Genomic DNA, 16815 nt, shown 5'->3' with positions numbered 1-16815 from the left:
TCCTCCTCCTCCTCCTCCTCTTGCGCGCAAAGCATAAGGCGTGGTTTTTACTCGGATGGAGATGCGAGCTCCGTCTGCTCCCGCTGGGATCCCCCACCTGCGCCCGTGCACACTGCGCTCCCGCTTGTAAGTGAGTACGCCGCATTATATTCCGCTTCATTTTCGCTCGATCCTCACCACTGAGGAGAGGCTCGTCTCGCGGATAAAACAAGCGGCCGCGACGGCGCTGGTGGTGGCGGAGGAGGAGAGCGGCTGATGCGCGGAGGAGGAGGACCCGGGAGGAGGATGGCATCCCCGTGGCTCGTCGTGCTCGCGCTGGCGCTGGCGTGCCCGGGGCCACCGCAAGTGCACTGCAAGCGGGCCAGGCAGCCGCGATGCCCCGCGTCCTGCACATGCACCAAAGACAACGCGCTGTGCGAGAGCACCGGCCTCATCCCCAGAGCCTTCCCGCCTGATGTTATCTCACTGTAAGGCAGCCTCAGCCCTCTTCCAAAACCTTCCTCCTTCCTCTTCTTCTTCATTGCAGTGTTTTTGTTTGATTCCGTTACTCAGGTCTTTCGTCAAGTCCGAATTCACAGAGATCCCCAAGGAGAGCTTCATCCACACGCCCGTCCTGCACCTCCTGTAAGCAAACTCTTCTCGAATTCTCCCCACCCTATACTGTGCTGTTCTCGTATTTTGCTGCAAAGTAACGCCATGTTGGTGCCTTAAGAAACGAGTTAAATTCATTCTGCAACGCAAAAGAAAAGGAAAAAAAATCATCTTTTCACAGTGAAATGAATACAAATACCCTTAAACCATTCCACGCTCCCACAAAAACACAACACATTTTGTCATGTGATTTTCAGAAAAAACGTAGTGTCATAACAATTAAGCAGACTGTGAAGACACACAGTTCCGTTCATAACGATTTAATGCTTCAATTCGGTTCATTGTGCTGCTCCTTCTGACGTGCCCGCCTTGGCCACTGGGTGGGAGTATAATACAGAACGACAAAAAGAAGCATCACCGCTCCTCTCAGTGACTCAAGAAGCTGAAGTAATATTATTTGTTCATCGCAGAAGATAGTGAATATTGTGAGTGCGTTGCCCTACTGTTTGTGTTCAAATAGCCGTTGCTTTAAAGGGTTATAACAACGCAACTATCGATGCTAATCATTAGCCCATCTATGGTGTTTTGCATTATGTGTTAGCATTACGCCAGTCTGTGTGTGTGTGTTGGCATTCCTCAGGCAAAGTTGTTTGGTTGTTTTAAATATACAATGTGTCATTCTTTTTGACAGTAAACTTGAACAAACTCATAAGTTGAGTCTGGGTGGCTACACCCTGGATTGGTCAACCATTCATGTTCACATTCACACCTATGGACAATTTAGGCTTCCATGAAACTATCGTGAATGGTTTTTTGTTTGTTTGTTTGTTTTTTGGGGTTGGTGGTTGGGGAAGAAGGCGGAGTACCCACAAACCTTGGTTTTAGAATGCACCCTTGTGCAACCTCATCCGAAGTTGTTTATTTGTATTTTTTTTTCTTACTTTCAATTGAGTTGTACAGGTTAGAGGTCGCATTAATGGTGGAAGAAGAATGATTTACCTTGATCTCATTTTGTTCATATCTATTTTTAACATTTAGAGCTTAAAATAGTCGAATGTTGAATTTGGACGTGTCTGTGCAGCCTCTTCACAGCCAATAACCTGGAGAGCATTGACGAGGACGCTTTCCTCGGCCTTCCTCATTTGGAGTATCTGTGAGTGGACGACAAGTTGGAAAGAATGTGTTCTTGATGTCCAACATTTTCTCATGACTTCGCTGAGCGCTCTTTATCTTTCCCCCAAAGGTTCATCGAAAACAACCAGATCAGTTCCATATCGCCGTACGCTTTCCGAGGACTGAAAACCTTAGTGCATCTGTGAGTGTGACACCCCCCGAAATGTATAACTACTTGTTCTATTGTGAGTGGTTTCGCTCTCATACAAGAAATGGGTTAAAATAAGGGCATCATGAATAACGAGGCAGAATACTTGGGGGTGGAATGAATTGTACCTTAAATACGTTTCCGCTCTGTCACGTATGATGGATGCGCCCGCCAGAACAGCGTGCCAGAAATAGACGAGCACTCTGGTGAAGTCTATTTCAAGTTTGCAGTTGCCGCGCGGCTTGCCGATACGCCTTTTGAGGAAATACGCGGCACAAGCGGTCAAAGACAAAAGGACAACGCTTGCCAAGACCTGCTGTAGGCCGCAACTCACACCTAGAAGCTCACACGCAGACTAAGCGACCGACCCGACTCCAGCTCCTGATGTCACTCACTCGGCCACACCCCTTAAAGGCACACATCCAACACACCAATACTACAGTACATACAGTAATGACACTTTGTAAAACCTGTTTATTGCGTTAAATACGCTTTTATTGTGTTATTGTTATTATTACAGAATCAAGTGCTATTTGTATTTCTTTTCAAAAATTGCGTTTTGGGGAGGCTGGAAGGGATGAATGACATTTCAAATAGTCCCAATGGCGCAAATTGAACTTATTTCCTCCAAAAGCAAACTATCTCGATTCTTCCTGTACCGACCGCTTGTACCTTGAGGCAAGGAAACATCTGCAAAGGTGTTGTTCCACATGTTGCACACTATCACGTCATGTGTTTATCGTTAGCATATAACCAGCAGGAGAAAAGCGGAGGTGCTGCTGGACTCGATGACGAAAGGATGGCGGTCATTTTTTCCCCTTCTTTTTCTTCCACAGGAGTCTGGCTTACAATAATCTTGAGACCCTCCCCAAAGATTTGTTCAAAGGCCTGGAAGCCGTGACAAAAGTGTAAGTATCACTTTTGTTTTATTCTTTCTTTCTTTATTTTGACACTTGAGAGCCTGCACAATTGCATAATTGCATGACATCATGAGGAAAACTATGCAAACATGAACAATGAGTTTGTTGTTCAGCGGCCTCTATATTAGTTGACGCCTCTCCGGGCGAGGATCCCAAAGTGTGTGGGCTGCTGGCGCAGTTCACACCATTAAAATTGCACGAGGAGGAGAATTTGGAACTAATCAGGACTCTGAGCATGTCCGCGACTCCTCTCCAGTCCCTCTCGGTTTGAGCGAGCGTACAGTAGAATGGCAGACACAATTCGTTTTGGGCCGCTTTTTCGGACATCGAAAGAAATTTCCCACGTTCCGGGGTCAAACTGTTGACATCATAAAACTGAGCAGTAAGTGTTCTCAGTCAGATTTGTTGTTTTACCATTGTCAACTGGTCCTACTTTAGAACCGAGTGTCACGAAAATCCAAAGAAAAAGCTAAAGACGCAAAATGAATCCTTTTATCCTCGCTGAACTGAATTCCTGTGAGGTATGCTGAGGTGTTGCGCGACATCCTCAAAAACGTCTGGAGTTTTCCAAGGCTTATTTTATGATTTCAACCCCCGCACCACCTGCTTTGCAGGGACCTGCGAGGGAACCGGTTCACGTGCGATTGTAAGCTAAAGTGGCTGGTGGAGTGGATCTACAGCACCAACGCCACGGTGGATCAGATCTACTGCAAAGGCCCGTCGGCACTGCAGGACAAGAAGATCAACGACCTCGCGCCGCAGTCCTTCGACTGCATCACCACAGGTGCTGTCGGGGAAAACGTTTGACCTCTGCCCAGCACGTTAGTTAGTTAGTTAGTTAGTTAGTTGACCGGTTGAACTTTTGACCTTGGTTAAGCATGTTAGTTGGCTGGTGTGGTAGTTTGTTTGTTGGTTTGTTGATTTAAACTTGCTTGATTTTCTTTGTCTTTGCTGGTAGATTAGTTGGGTGTTTTTGTTGATTAGTGGTTGTTAGCTAAAGGTTTGTTTGTGTTGGTTCGTTAGTAACTGACATCTGTCAAACATGTTAGTTGGTTAGTTACACAGTTGGTTTCTTGGTTAGATCGCTTCAACTGTTTGCTATCAAAGGAAGTTAGTTGGTTTTGTCTGTTGGTGGGTTAATTTGAACTTTTTATGGTTATCAGTCAAGCATGTCAGTCAGTTGAGTGGTTAGTGGGTTGGTGGTGTTAGTTGTTGGTTGCTTGGTTAGTCAGTTTCTTTAATAATAGCGTCCCATCCAGCTATTATTGCCGTATTACATTATTCAGTAGCCTGATAAGATTCAAGCGGTAAACAAACAAAAATATGTTACACCCTCGATTTCCGAAGCCTTTCGTTATCTACTGCCTCGTGATTGTTGGAGCACATTTTGCGGATTGGAGAAACGTCTGCTTGACTGAACGCTTTCATCGTGGATTTCATTTGTTTTCGTCTCTCCCGCAGAGTTCGCTTCATACCAGTCCCTCAAGTTTGAATCCATATCCGTGGAGGCCTTTACCTTCGGCGAAGATCAGTATGTGGTCTTTGCTCAGCCCTTCATCGGCAAGTGTAACTTCATGGAGTGGGACCACGTGGAGATGGTCTTCAGGAACTTTGACGACATTGACAGTAAGTACGGGGGTAAAAAATGCGTTTGGTTGTGGTTTCCGGTGCTGTCGGACTGTACCCTTTCATCTGTCAATAAATAAGGCGAACTCAAGATTCAAAGTTTCTGTCCGCTCTGCTAAACTGCAGATTCAAAGTAGAAGTAACATCTGCCACGCACGCCCGCACGCATAGTAACAAAATGATGTCAGCCCTAATTGTTGAGTCCACTCCACTTGTTTCATTTACATGGATCGTGATCACTAAGAGACAAATCAATTCCGAATGTGCTGCAAGGAACATTCGGTTCTGGAATTACTGGAGTTCCTGTAAGAATTTTTTTTTCTTCTCTCTCCTGAAAACAACTGTTGAGGTATATTAAAAGACTGCGCCCCAAGTTTTGCTAGTTTGTTTCCGTCTACAATGAACCCCTGTTTATACACAGACCGTATTAAAAAAAAAAAATAGTTTTACCCCTACCTACACGTTTTAAATATATTGAAACTTTTTGAATACACACTCAAACTTGTTTTTCAAAACTGAACCTATTCAAACAGAATCTTATTCAAACTGCTTTATGAAGGCAGAGGGAGACTGTGCTGGATTCAAACTGTCTTACTCCCGGTTGAAGTTTACGATAAAACAAGAGAATTCAACAATGTGTATTTCATTACCAAAATGTTCAACCCAAAAACTGATCGCTCAAAAATCTGCGGTGAAACGATGAACCGTGATATAACAGGGAAGGAAAGGACCAATTGCCGTCTCCTCTCCAGGCACTTCCACGGTGATCTGCAAACCTCTGGTGATCGACAACCAGCTCTTCATCATCGTGGCTCAGCTGTTCGGCGGCTCGCACATCTATAAGCGGGACAGCTCGGCCGACAAGTTCATCAAGCTCCAAGGGATCGACATCCTCAAGATCCGCAAGCCCAACGACGTGGAGACGTTCCGCATCGACGGAGAGTCCTTCTTCGCCATCGCCGACAGCTCCAAGGCCGGCTCCACCACCATCTACAAGTGGAACGGCAACGGCTTTTACTCGCACCAGTCACTCCACCCCTGGTACCGCGACACCGACGTGGAATACATGGAGATCTCCTCCAAGCCTCACCTCGTCCTGTCCAGCAGCTCCCAGAGGCCCGTCATCTACCAGTGGAACAAAGGCACCAAGCTCTTCGAGCGGCGCACCGACATCCCCGAGATGGAGGATGTCTACGCCGTCAAGCATTTCCAGGTCAAGTCGGACCTCTTTCTCTGCCTGACGCGCTTCATCGGCGACTCCAAGGTGATGCGCTGGGACGGCGCCCTCTTTCGCGAACTACAGACGGTGCCGTCGCGCGGCTCCATGGTGTTCCAGCCCTTCGCAGTGGGCAGCTGGCAGTACGCCATCCTGGGCAGCGACTACTCCTTCACTCAGGTGTACCGCTGGGATGCCAAGAAAGGCGAGTTCGTCCACTTCCAGGAGCTCAACATCCAGGCGCCGAGGGCCTTCTCGCCCGTCTCTATCGACAACCGTCAGTTCCTGCTGGCTTCCAGTTTTAAAGGGAAAACGCAGATTTACGAGCATCTGGTCATCGACCTGAGCAACTGAGCGCTACGAAAACGGGTATACGTATGCCCAGATGTCAGCTGATGCTATCTTGAGAAAGGCATGCATTATTATACTATCTGCTCTCTTTTCAAAGTGTGTAAAAGTATTGGGACACGTCGGTCAGCGTTCTAATCAAGTTTTTGCGCTCACGCTCCTTTTGGAAATTCCAGTCGCCGGAGAGATTTTCACTTAGCAACATGAAATTTGGTAGGCATGTCGATTATGAGTAGACCTCCCAAAAAGTCCATTTCAGGAGTGCTTCAAAAATGAACATGAACGACACATTTGTCCGATTCCTACCAAATTGTTAATTAACTGACTTACCTTGCTAGGGCTGACGATCAAATGGATAGGATGCTGTAGAACTGGAGCCAAAAAGTCTCAAGATCCATCGCCCAAGAAGACATAAGAAGTCAGCCATTTTGCTTGGTGCTTGCCATTTTGACAATTTTCAGGAATCCTTCACAAAAAAAGAAATTGTCTTAGAGATTTTGTCCGAGTACTACGAAACTTGAACTAGCTACTCTAGACAAACGGACGACGTACAATTCTTGAAAACATGCATTTTCAGAACGGAATTTCGTAGGCATGCCAATCAGGCGTACATTTGGGGCCATTTTCAAGGGGTCCTTCAAAAAGGACCTCATCCTCCAAATTTGGACCAAATTTAAGCCATGTGGGCTTTTCTAAATTCTGAAAACTGTCAAAATCGTTACAAGTCAGCTGACCATGGCAGTAATGGCTCACCAGAAACACAAAACGCTTATAACTCACCTAAACTGGCTAATTAGGGGGCTTTTGCAAACTTTTTTTCCTTCCTTAACTTGCAAACCTGGAAAATCTGTAGGGAACGTGACTCCCCTAAAAAACACCCCGGAGGAGCTCCTGCCGCTATTGTGAGCGATTGACACAAAATCCTGCATGTTCACCATGAATCAAGACAGAAAATAAACGGAAACATTTTTCTTGTTTTTCGGTGATGATGCCATTTCCCTGGGTGTCCCAATACTTTTTTCCCCCTCAAATGATATTTTACGAGGATCCAGGTTGGGCTCAATGTATGCATCTCAAGCTAGAATCAGACTTCATGCGTGATCAAGCCATCCGTGCATCATCGTCCACAAATCCAGAATGTGCATTAAAACCTGTTTTTCACCATCAGCCATACATGCATTACGTTTGTACGCTCGTGTATTTGTCAGCACAAAGCAATGCTCACTTGGAACGTTTGAACCAATCTGCCAGAAAAGAAATGTTTACATTTTTTTCAGACTCAAATTTGTAAAAAAAAAAAAAAAAGAATCTTAAAAAAAATGAAGCTTTTGTAAGGGGTAACAGCAGTTAGATTGATATTTAAAGAGACCCGCCTTTCTCTCCTTGTACATTTTAATCATGAATGTTTGTATTTTTCAACTATTGATGATGATACCGTTTTTCAGGATCACCCGACTTGACACTATTTGCACAACCTAAAATTGAGGTTTGACTCGCTTCTGTCTGTCATGTGTAGCTCACAATCTTCCATTCTTTTCTCATTGAATTGATTCGTTTTCCTGCTATGAATGTATGAATTGTAGCAGCAGCTCTGACAGTGTCATGGTGAGGATGACATCAGCAGCAGCTAACATTGTGCTATTTCAATAAAAGCTTCAATCACAGACAGTTTGCGGCATGCGCCACAGTTTCTATTGCTATTCGTCATTAAGAATTCTGTGCCATTTACTAACTGTCTTGAAGCAACTACAGTGTACAAATACTTGAGTCCAGAAAGCATAACAATAGACATCCCCATTTCAAATTGTAATTATATTTTCTAATCTTAATCGCTGGAACATGTTGAAAGTCATATTATCCATCTAATCAACCAGATTATCAATATTGCAGTCTCAATCCTTCTGACAGTAGTGTTGACTATCCAAAATATAGTTAGTCAGCTGCATCTTCGATATGAACTCGCCCAACCGAGTGAACCACGTTTAGCTTTTTTGACAAGAATAACAAAGCATTGTGTACTAGACAGATTGTCAGTGGAGTCCACCCTTGAGATGTTTACATACGTGGACCCCAACCCATAATCCGCCCGCGTCCGGATCGGCATGTCCAACTGGGACATCGGGAGGATCAGCGTGCTCTACGGCCGTTAAAACAACATTTGTGATCTCTTCCCTCTATTAATCACTTTGGTGCAGAGTCAAGTTGTAACGCATCTATGAGTTGTAGCAGCACATCATTGACGAGCATTTTAGGATTTCAATAAAAACTTTGATCGCTGACTATTTCCACCTATGGATTCTGTTGATTGTGTGGACTTGATTCATTAATTGTGTCTTGAGGCAATTGAGTGCACAACAGGAGAACAATTTAGAGTTCAAACAAAATGTTCTGGAAAGAAAATGCCCCGAAGGTTATGGACAATACCACAAATTACTGTGCCTAACCAAGGGGAAACTGATATCTCAGATACCAAGAATGATATCTATTTAAGGGGAAAACGAAAAAAAGATTAACAGTAGACTTCAAATTTCAAAGTGTCATCATCCTCACAGCTTGTGTATCAAATCATTCAGCCCATTTCTTCTGGACTGCTAAACTTTTAAAATGGGTCAGTTTGACCCGCAACACAACACGAACTGACTTTTCAGCATGTGACTCACGTACATGATATACCACTTAGCAAGAGTTACAGTTAGGTCCAAATTAGATGGTGAAATCAGCCACATGGCCATAAATGAAGCTGACTTCATACACTAATAACCATCTGAAACGCTTGTCTTTTTAAAAGTACAAAAATATTAATATTTTATCCTGAGTAATGATTCCAGTATTATGAAAGCTACTATAGGAGTACGACATTTCTCTAGCAATCTGTCCAACATGAATGTCTTTTCATCCTGAGTCATGATTCCAGTATTGTGAAGGCAAGCATCATAATATCGATATTTCTTTATTAATGCCCCAAACATTAATGTTGACTATCCAAAGTAAAGTTTGGCTGCTGCGCAGTATGCGTAACCTTTCTTTAATGTGAATTGCCCAACCCAGTAAACCACGTTTAGCTTTTTTGACAAGAATAACAAAGCATTGTGTACTAGACAGATTGTCAGTGGAGTCCACCCTTGAGAGGTTTACATAGGCCTAGCAACGTGGACCCCAACCCATAATCTTCCTGTAGCCACACCTGTAGAGCAGAGTATAAAGAGGGCAGACTTGACTCAAGCAGGACATCAATCTTCAGAGAGTCTCTCCATAGAAACTCGAAGATGAGTCGCTTTGCCGGCCCGCTGATGCTCCTGCTGCTTGGTCTCGCTCAGGCTTACCAGGATGAAGAATTCCAAGAGCAAGACGGGGAAGACACGGTCGACATCTCCACCACAATTCTCACCATCAACAATGGCAGTGAGGTGTTCCTCCTGGAAGGAGACCTGCTGGTTCCCAAAACCAGGAACGCCATTAAGTGCCTTTACCAGAGCTGCCTGTGGAATAGAGCCTCCAACGGTCACGTGACCATCCCTTACGTGGTGAGCAGGGAGTTCCCAGAATGGGAGAAGCGGAAGATCGAGACGGCCATGAGGTCCTTCCACGGCAGCACCTGCATCCGCTTCGTGCCCCGGAGCAACGAGTACGACTACATCAGCGTGGAGAACAAAGGCGGCTGCTACTCGGCTCTGGGACGGCAGGGCGGCAAGCAGGTGGTGTCCATCAAACGCGGCGGGTGCCTCTACCACGGCATCATCCAGCACGAACTCAACCACGCTCTGGCCTTCCATCACGAGCAGAACAGGAGCGACCGCGACGGCTACGTGCGGATCAACTGGGAGAACATCGACCCGGCGATGGCCCACAACTTCGACATGCAGGACACGAACAACCTGAACACCCCGTACGACTACGGCTCCATCATGCACTACGGAAGAACGGCCTTCAGCACCAACGGGAGGGACACCATCACTCCCATCCCCGACGCCCGCGTCCAGATCGGCCAGAGGCAGGGCATGTCCAACTGGGACATCGAGAGGATCAACGTGCTCTACGGCTGTTAAAACAACATTTGTGATCTCTTCAGTGTGTTCTTTAATAAAGTCATTGCAATCTCAACACTTTTTGCCTCTTTACATGCAACAACAGCCTTCAATATGAAGAAAAAAAAAGAAACAAATATGCAGGAAAAGTCGGACAGACAACATGATGTCCCTGGGAGAGGTTACTTGGTTCGCAGTGAGGGATGTTGGGACAAAAAAAACAATCAGATACACCAATCAGTCAAGCAAAACAATTTGTACAATATTTTTTCCTTTCTCATACATAAAATGTTTGTTGAAAAACAAATGAATGTTTAGAAAAAAAAAAGAAGGTGACGAATACCTACAGAGAAATTAGTCCATCACAGCTCGGTGACCTCCAATATACGGGAACAATTTTTTTTTTATAAATTATGAAACACGACAAAGTAGACAGCAAATTTATATTTGCCATTACAGCTTGTAAATATAACCACGCAAACATTTTGAAAGTCACATCACTTCTTGATAAAAATAGAAACACAAAAAATGCATAAGGTTGCTCCTTGTGTTTGTATGACATACAGTTAATGAAACGGCGCGAATGAGTGACATTTGCAAATAAACTGTCAGAATTACACATTGATGCACGCCTTTGTGTTGCTGCCAGGTGAGTAGATGCAAATACCAAGTGTGGGCATGTACTGCACGGAGCTGGGGAGGCGTTGTACATTCAAAAAAGACAACATAAAAGTCAGCATGCATTTCATCCTAGTTTCTTTTTCTAAAGTATATTGTCTGTATTTTTTTATTGTTTTATTTTAAGTGTGTACATCTGACCCGCAATATAAAACATTTGAACATGTATATAATGTAAATGTTGTACTGTTCGTGTCCTAATCAGGTGAACTCAGTCGTTCCGTATAAATGTTATTGACTTCAGACACCACATTGCACTGTCTCTGTGTTTCTATTTTTCTGATTACCTCTTTTAGCTCCATGAGTGTTGAAACAGTTTACAGTATGATAGAGTGTGGCTTTACAGCACTGCAAACTACAAACATGACCAAAACAAAAACAAAAACGGTATTGTTAAAATAATAACCTTCTGATAATGACTTTTCAAATTCCAGCATCATGAAGTCTGGTATCAGAGTATCAAAATTTCAGTATCAACTCATATTTACATCCCAAATTAGAGAGGGGTCCTCAAATGACGACAGTACCGACGCGTATTGAACTAGCTTGCACGGCGGCATGAGAATATGTGGCCAGCCGCCACGAGAAAGCATGCTCGCTGAGTACTGATCGGGATTGGTGCAGATTCGAATGGATAATGTTGGTGAAGGAAATATTGGTGATGAAGAAGTGATGGGTAAGTACGGCATCCAGGAAAGGAACTCGGAGGGACAGGTGGTGGTAGACTTTGCAAAAAGGATGCAAATGGCTCTAGTGAACACTTTTTTTCCAGAAGAGGCAGGAACATAGGGTGACCTACGAGAGCGGAGGCAGAAGCGCATCTTGTGCAGACGATGTCATCCGAAGGAGGTTAGCGACTGTAAGGTAGTGGTAGGGGAGAGTGTGGCTAGACAGCAAAGAAGATGACTCTGGTGGTGGGGAGGAAGATTAGGAAGACAAAAGGCAGAGCAGAGAACCATGTGGTGGAAGCTGAGACAGGACGAGTGTTGTGCAGCTTTTCGGGAAGAGGTGAGACGGGCTCTCGGTGGACATGAGGAGCGTCCAGAAGACAGCGCCGCTGCAGCCGAGGTGATCAGAGAGGCAGGCAGGAGAGTACTTGGTGTATCTGCTGGCAGCAAAGGAGAGAAGGAGACTCGGTGGTGGACCCTCACAGTACAGGAAATCATACGAGGAAAAAGGTTCGCTAAGAAGAAGTGGGACACTGAGAGGCGAAAGGAATACATTGAGATGCGACACAGGGCAAAGGTAGAGGTGGCAAAGGCCAAACAAGAGGCATATGATGACATGTATGCCAGGTTGGACACTGAAGAAGGAGAAAAGGATCGTTATAATAGATAGATATATATATATATTATATAATATAATAAGGATAATTATGACATCAGCATCGGTTATTGATAGACTGAGGCGCGTTCCGACAAATTCGGATCATGCCGTCGTAATCTGAGGACCTCCCTGTATAAATCATCAGCTGTGCTGTATACATAATTCTTGGTTTGAGTGTTCTACAAAACTTGTCAAACCCAGTAAATCATGTTTACCTTTTTTGACAAGAATAACAAAGCATTGTGATCCAGAAGGATTGTCAGTGGAGTCCACCCTTGAGAGGTTTACATAGGCCTAGCAACGTGGACCCCAACCCATAATCTTCCTGTAGCCACACCTGTAGAGCAGAGTATAAAGAGGGCAGACTTGACTCAAGCAGGACATCAATCTTCAGAGAGTCTCTCCATAGAAACTCGAAGAGGAGTCGCTTTGCCGGCCCGCTGATGCTCCTGCTGCTTGGTCTCGCTCAGGCTTACCAGGATGAAGAATTCCAAGAGCAAGACGGGGAAGACACGGTCGACATCTCCACCACAATTGTCACCATCAACAATGGCAGTGAGGTGATCCTCCTGGAAGGAGACCCGCTGGTTCCCAAAACCAGGAACGCCATGAAGTGCCGGTACCAGAGCTGCCTGTGGAACAGAGCCGCCAACGGCTACGTGACCATCCCTTACGTGGTGAGCAGGGAGTTCCCAGAATGGGAGAAGCGGAAGATCGAGACGGCCATGAGGTCCTTCCACGGCAGCACCTGCATCCGCTTCGTGCCCCGGAGCGACGAGTACGACTACAAAGGCGGCTGCTACTCGGCTCTGGGACGGCAGGGCGGCAAGCAGGTGGTGTCCATCAACCGCGGCGGGTTGTTCTTCAGTGTGTTCTTCATAAAGTTATTGCAATCTCAACACTTTTTAACTCTTTGTGTGCCATAAAATCCCACGTTATGAAAGGGAAAGAAACAAATATGCAAAGTCTGACAGACAACACCATGTGTGCCTTCATTTTGAAGGCCAGACTTTGTCTGTTACGTCGAGGTTGCCAAGCGTTGTTGCCTTGAGACTTCAAAATAGATAAAAATGCACCTTGCTGTCTGTTGAACCCTTTAAAATAGGTACGACAGATTCGACTCGAATGTTGAGCCACGTGCCTTTTGTGTCAGCGCTAGCTCACGATTTTAATAATTACTGTACTGTCCAAATTCAGTGGTACCGGGACCCTGGCCCCAGTTGCCCTCTGGCTAAAACCTCGGAAACTATGTCCCTAAGGGGGTGATTAACAGTGGTGGGAAGTCACAAAGTACCAATGCTTCTTTACTCTACTTAAGTAGATTTTCTGCACTTGTCTTACATGAATCAAGGAGCATTACCAATGATCAAGATACTTTCCATCCAAATTCCATTTTTTTGTAGTTATTATTATAGATGCTTTTCCAGAGCGTTTACCCCCCGTATAGCTGTACTTCTTTGTGGAAAATTACAAACAGTAATTCACCGACATAATAACATTAATAATTGATGACACACAGTCAATCATATATAACTTTTACAACAAATGTGTAAACGTATACAATAATTATGCATTGCCTTGATGACTATCTTTAATCATGTTGAAATAGATATGTTAAAAAAAAATACAAAAAAACATGAACAGAGACAATTTAGATTGTTACAGCCAGGTAAAGATACGTTTAAAAGATAAACTACGAGATAAATAAGTAATAATGACAATGATAAAATTGTATGGAGCGCAGAGGTGAATAATATTACCGTATAACCTACCAAAACAGTGAATTTGTTGACATGAGACCAATGAAATGTCTTTCCTCGCTGTTGTTTGTGCGTTTGTCCCTCAAGATGTACCCTAGATATAGTTCCTGAATGGCCGATTGAATTACGCATGCGCAATACTGTTTGTTGTTCTTGTAGTTCATTAAGCATTTTGGGTACCCACGGCGTTTTTTGATTTAACGTGTCATCCAGGGTTTGTCATTTTTGACAACAGAAACGACAAGGGACAAAGAAGAAGACTTGCGAATGGAGTTAGGAGCTACACTAACTGCTAGCCTAGCTCCCGCCTCAGGCTTTTTGCTTTTTTTTCTTCTTCTTCTTCTTTGTATTCTTCTTCGTATTCTTATTCTTCTTATTCTTATTCTTCTCTAGTATCGGCAGTGTAGTGTGGATGCCGCGTGGCACCATGCTGCCTACCACAGGTCAGTCTCGGTACTCCACGCAAACTCCACAACAAAACCAAGGCGATTTTTGAGATCCGACCTTTTTTTGGAATACAGGAGTTTGGATGGTTTTTGTTTTTTTGTTTTTCTGCTTTGCTTAAATAAAAAGTTATATCTATTTGGTGTAAGAGTGTTTACATGTTGAACACCAGTTAAAAGGTGTCTGCAGCTCCCATTTTACAGTGTTTTCAGTATTTTATTTTAGTTTTAATAAGCTATTATTAGCTCATAGTGCTTTAAAATCCAGTAGCATTTGGTAACTGGGCCTTCAGTGGGGATTTACCCAAGTTAATCCACCTCTTATTGTTTCCACGATCAGGTTGCAATTATAAAAACCATCAATGCGAGACATAAATGCAATACAACCGCACGCAGCTGTGCCAAGTACTGCAGGCTACAACATTTGGAGCAGTTCACAATCAATATTTATCGCATAACATGGCAAAATAAAAATACATCACACTCACTATATATTACATTTTTTAAATGTATTAATGTGTGCAGATCACTACACGTCGAACAGTTTTGCTCTGACCAACCTATCAGAGGATGGAAAAATGTTGCCATTATTTTGGGCCACCTGACTGGACCTGTGAGGCAATTGTGAAATCTGATTGGTTTTGTAAACATTCCTATTGTTAATATAGTGTAAGTTACATGGGCCACCACGAATGATTCTGAAGCCCCTGGCCGGCCTACTGAAAACAGTGTAGCCATAAGAAACACAACAAATTGAAAGAGAGTAGACTGTTGGGGAAAAAATTCATACAATTTCACAGAAGTATTAGAATATAGGTTGGAAATGTAGGTCAGCGCTTCTGATAGCGTTGAAGCACACCACTATCTCAAAATAATTCAGCGCATCTCTTTATTGGTCTATAAGCAATCAAATGAAATGAGTACAAACAAATAAAATCCTTTTTATTTTCTCCAACAAAGTGCACACCTCATTTCTACAAAGCAGCACATTACAATGTAATGGAATAAATACAATAAAATTTGCTGGATGAACAAAAAAATAAACAAAAAACAAAAGGAGATACACAAGTTTCACACTGGTGGAGATGCAGGAACGACAACGAACGTTATCTTCTTCTTTTTGTTTTGACTTCTCATGCTTCTTGGCGAACAGATTCAAATCCCGCTTTTAATGGAACTGAGGATGAGCAAATTTTATTGGAGGAAGGGAAGAAACAACAGGTGCATACTGTCATACTGAGAAAACTTGTGCAAAGTGCAGCAGGGCCCTCCACTTCACACCCCTACTGCCCAGAAAAAATAAAGTGAACACATTTTCAGTTTTACTACTATGTGGTGCAACTTAGTGTTTTTTTTTTGTTTTTTTAAATGTCCTCCACAGGCAAACAAAATAGAACACGAAAGGTAAGGGAATGTATCCCTTTCATATTCCGCAAAATAATTTAGTGCTCTTTAAATAAAATGAAAAACACTATTCTCAAAGGGTGGCTTCTTTAAAAAAAAAATAATAAAATAAAATTAAAAAAAAAAAAAACACAGACCAAAAAAAGGATAATAATCCTCTAAGAGATGTCACGTACAGTATATTAGGAACAAAAACAAGAAATCCCATGAAAGAAAATCTGTACACAACTCAAAAATCAATATACAGTACCTGCAGATGTTATGCATACAGTACAATTCTTTTTACATAGTTTTTAGTATGAGCTCCAGCCTGCTCTACATATGCACGGAACACGGGTGGAAAAAGCGGCTAGTTTTAGTTATTCAGCGTCAGATCGGGTAGTAGTCATTTAGAAAACAAACTCAAAAATATTTATTGCAGGGTGTTCAGCTGCGTACTGCATGTTACGTGTCCCTTGAAAGAGAGAGAGAGAGACACACACACACACACACACACACACAGGCCTGGACGGACAGTTTCAAACAAATGAAAAGGATGTCGCTGTAATCCGTCACACAGGGTCGAACGAGGCGATCTCCTCCGTGCAGTACATTCGTGGCCAGTATTGCACGCTACCAGCCGAGGCCACCCTGATAATGCGCAGCGAGGACGTACAGTGCATGAATCCAGTGTTGAGATGAGCCCATGGTTTTTGTTGCTGTTGTTGTTGCTTTTTTGCATCACAGTTTGAGCTCATTGGCAATTTTGCAGGCGATGTTCTTAAAGGCGATGGACGTGCCCGATATCCTCTTGAAGCGCACGCCGTTGAGGGAGAGGCGAGGCAGCTTGCACACCTCCATCTCCCACTGGACCAGGTTGTCCTGGCGCGCGTCACCGTGCACGCAGAACAGCAGGAAGCGCTCGCGCTGCTCGTAGTCACAGCTGTTGGCGTCCAGGACCTTGCGGATCTCCCGCATCATTTCGGAGGGCTCCATGGACGAGGTGGTCTTCATGCTCCAGGTGAAGCGCAGCGAGCGTGGCTTGGAGTCCCGCCCGCCGTCCTCCTTGGGGTCGCCCGACGCGCTCCTGAAACCACGCGCGAGTGTTGAGGTTAGACAAAATTCTAAACATCATACATGACATTATTTCATTTACTGCCATGGATGTTAGTAGAAGT

At 44.0% G+C, this 16815-nt stretch overlaps 4 protein-coding genes across 5 annotated transcripts in view; 3 read left to right on the top strand and 1 right to left on the bottom strand.

Moving 5' to 3' along the window:
* Positions 1-7690, top strand: LOC133485843 (leucine-rich glioma-inactivated protein 1-like). The gene is made up of 9 exons (XM_061790154.1): positions 1-126; positions 213-467; positions 553-624; positions 1673-1744; positions 1835-1906; positions 2749-2820; positions 3447-3616; positions 4294-4458; positions 5211-7690. The coding sequence occupies exons 1-9, from the start codon at positions 56-58 to the stop codon at positions 6026-6028; spliced, it is 1767 nt and encodes a 588-aa protein (XP_061646138.1). The 5' UTR covers positions 1-55; the 3' UTR covers positions 6029-7690.
* Positions 7691-8418: 728 nt separating this feature from the next.
* LOC133485844 (high choriolytic enzyme 1-like) lies at positions 8419-10300 on the top strand. Its single transcript, XM_061790155.1, has one exon. It carries the CDS (start codon positions 9289-9291, stop codon positions 10066-10068), a length of 780 nt encoding a protein of 259 aa, XP_061646139.1. The 5' UTR covers positions 8419-9288; the 3' UTR covers positions 10069-10300.
* A 1455-nt stretch (positions 10301-11755) lies between these two features.
* Positions 11756-16339, top strand: LOC133485920 (high choriolytic enzyme 1-like). The gene is made up of 3 exons (XM_061790314.1): positions 11756-11793; positions 12383-12918; positions 16218-16339. Exons 1-3 carry the CDS (start codon positions 11756-11758, stop codon positions 16337-16339), a joined length of 696 nt encoding a protein of 231 aa, XP_061646298.1.
* The window catches only part of mark1 (MAP/microtubule affinity-regulating kinase 1), a 39499-nt gene continuing 37859 nt past the window's right edge, over positions 15176-16815 (bottom strand). For both annotated transcript variants that reach the window (XM_061789928.1, XM_061789929.1), the window contains one exon: positions 15176-16724. In XM_061789928.1, coding sequence (XP_061645912.1) covers positions 16379-16724 — 346 coding nt within the window. In that variant the 3' untranslated portion in view covers positions 15176-16378. The remainder of the gene's footprint in view (positions 16725-16815) is intronic.

Source organism: Phyllopteryx taeniolatus, chromosome 11 (genome assembly GCF_024500385.1).
Source record: "Phyllopteryx taeniolatus isolate TA_2022b chromosome 11, UOR_Ptae_1.2, whole genome shotgun sequence".
Classification (NCBI taxonomy): domain Eukaryota; kingdom Metazoa; phylum Chordata; class Actinopteri; order Syngnathiformes; family Syngnathidae; genus Phyllopteryx; species Phyllopteryx taeniolatus.
Note: the sequence above shows the minus strand (reverse complement) of the source record. Positions and strands in the feature narration are given on the sequence as shown.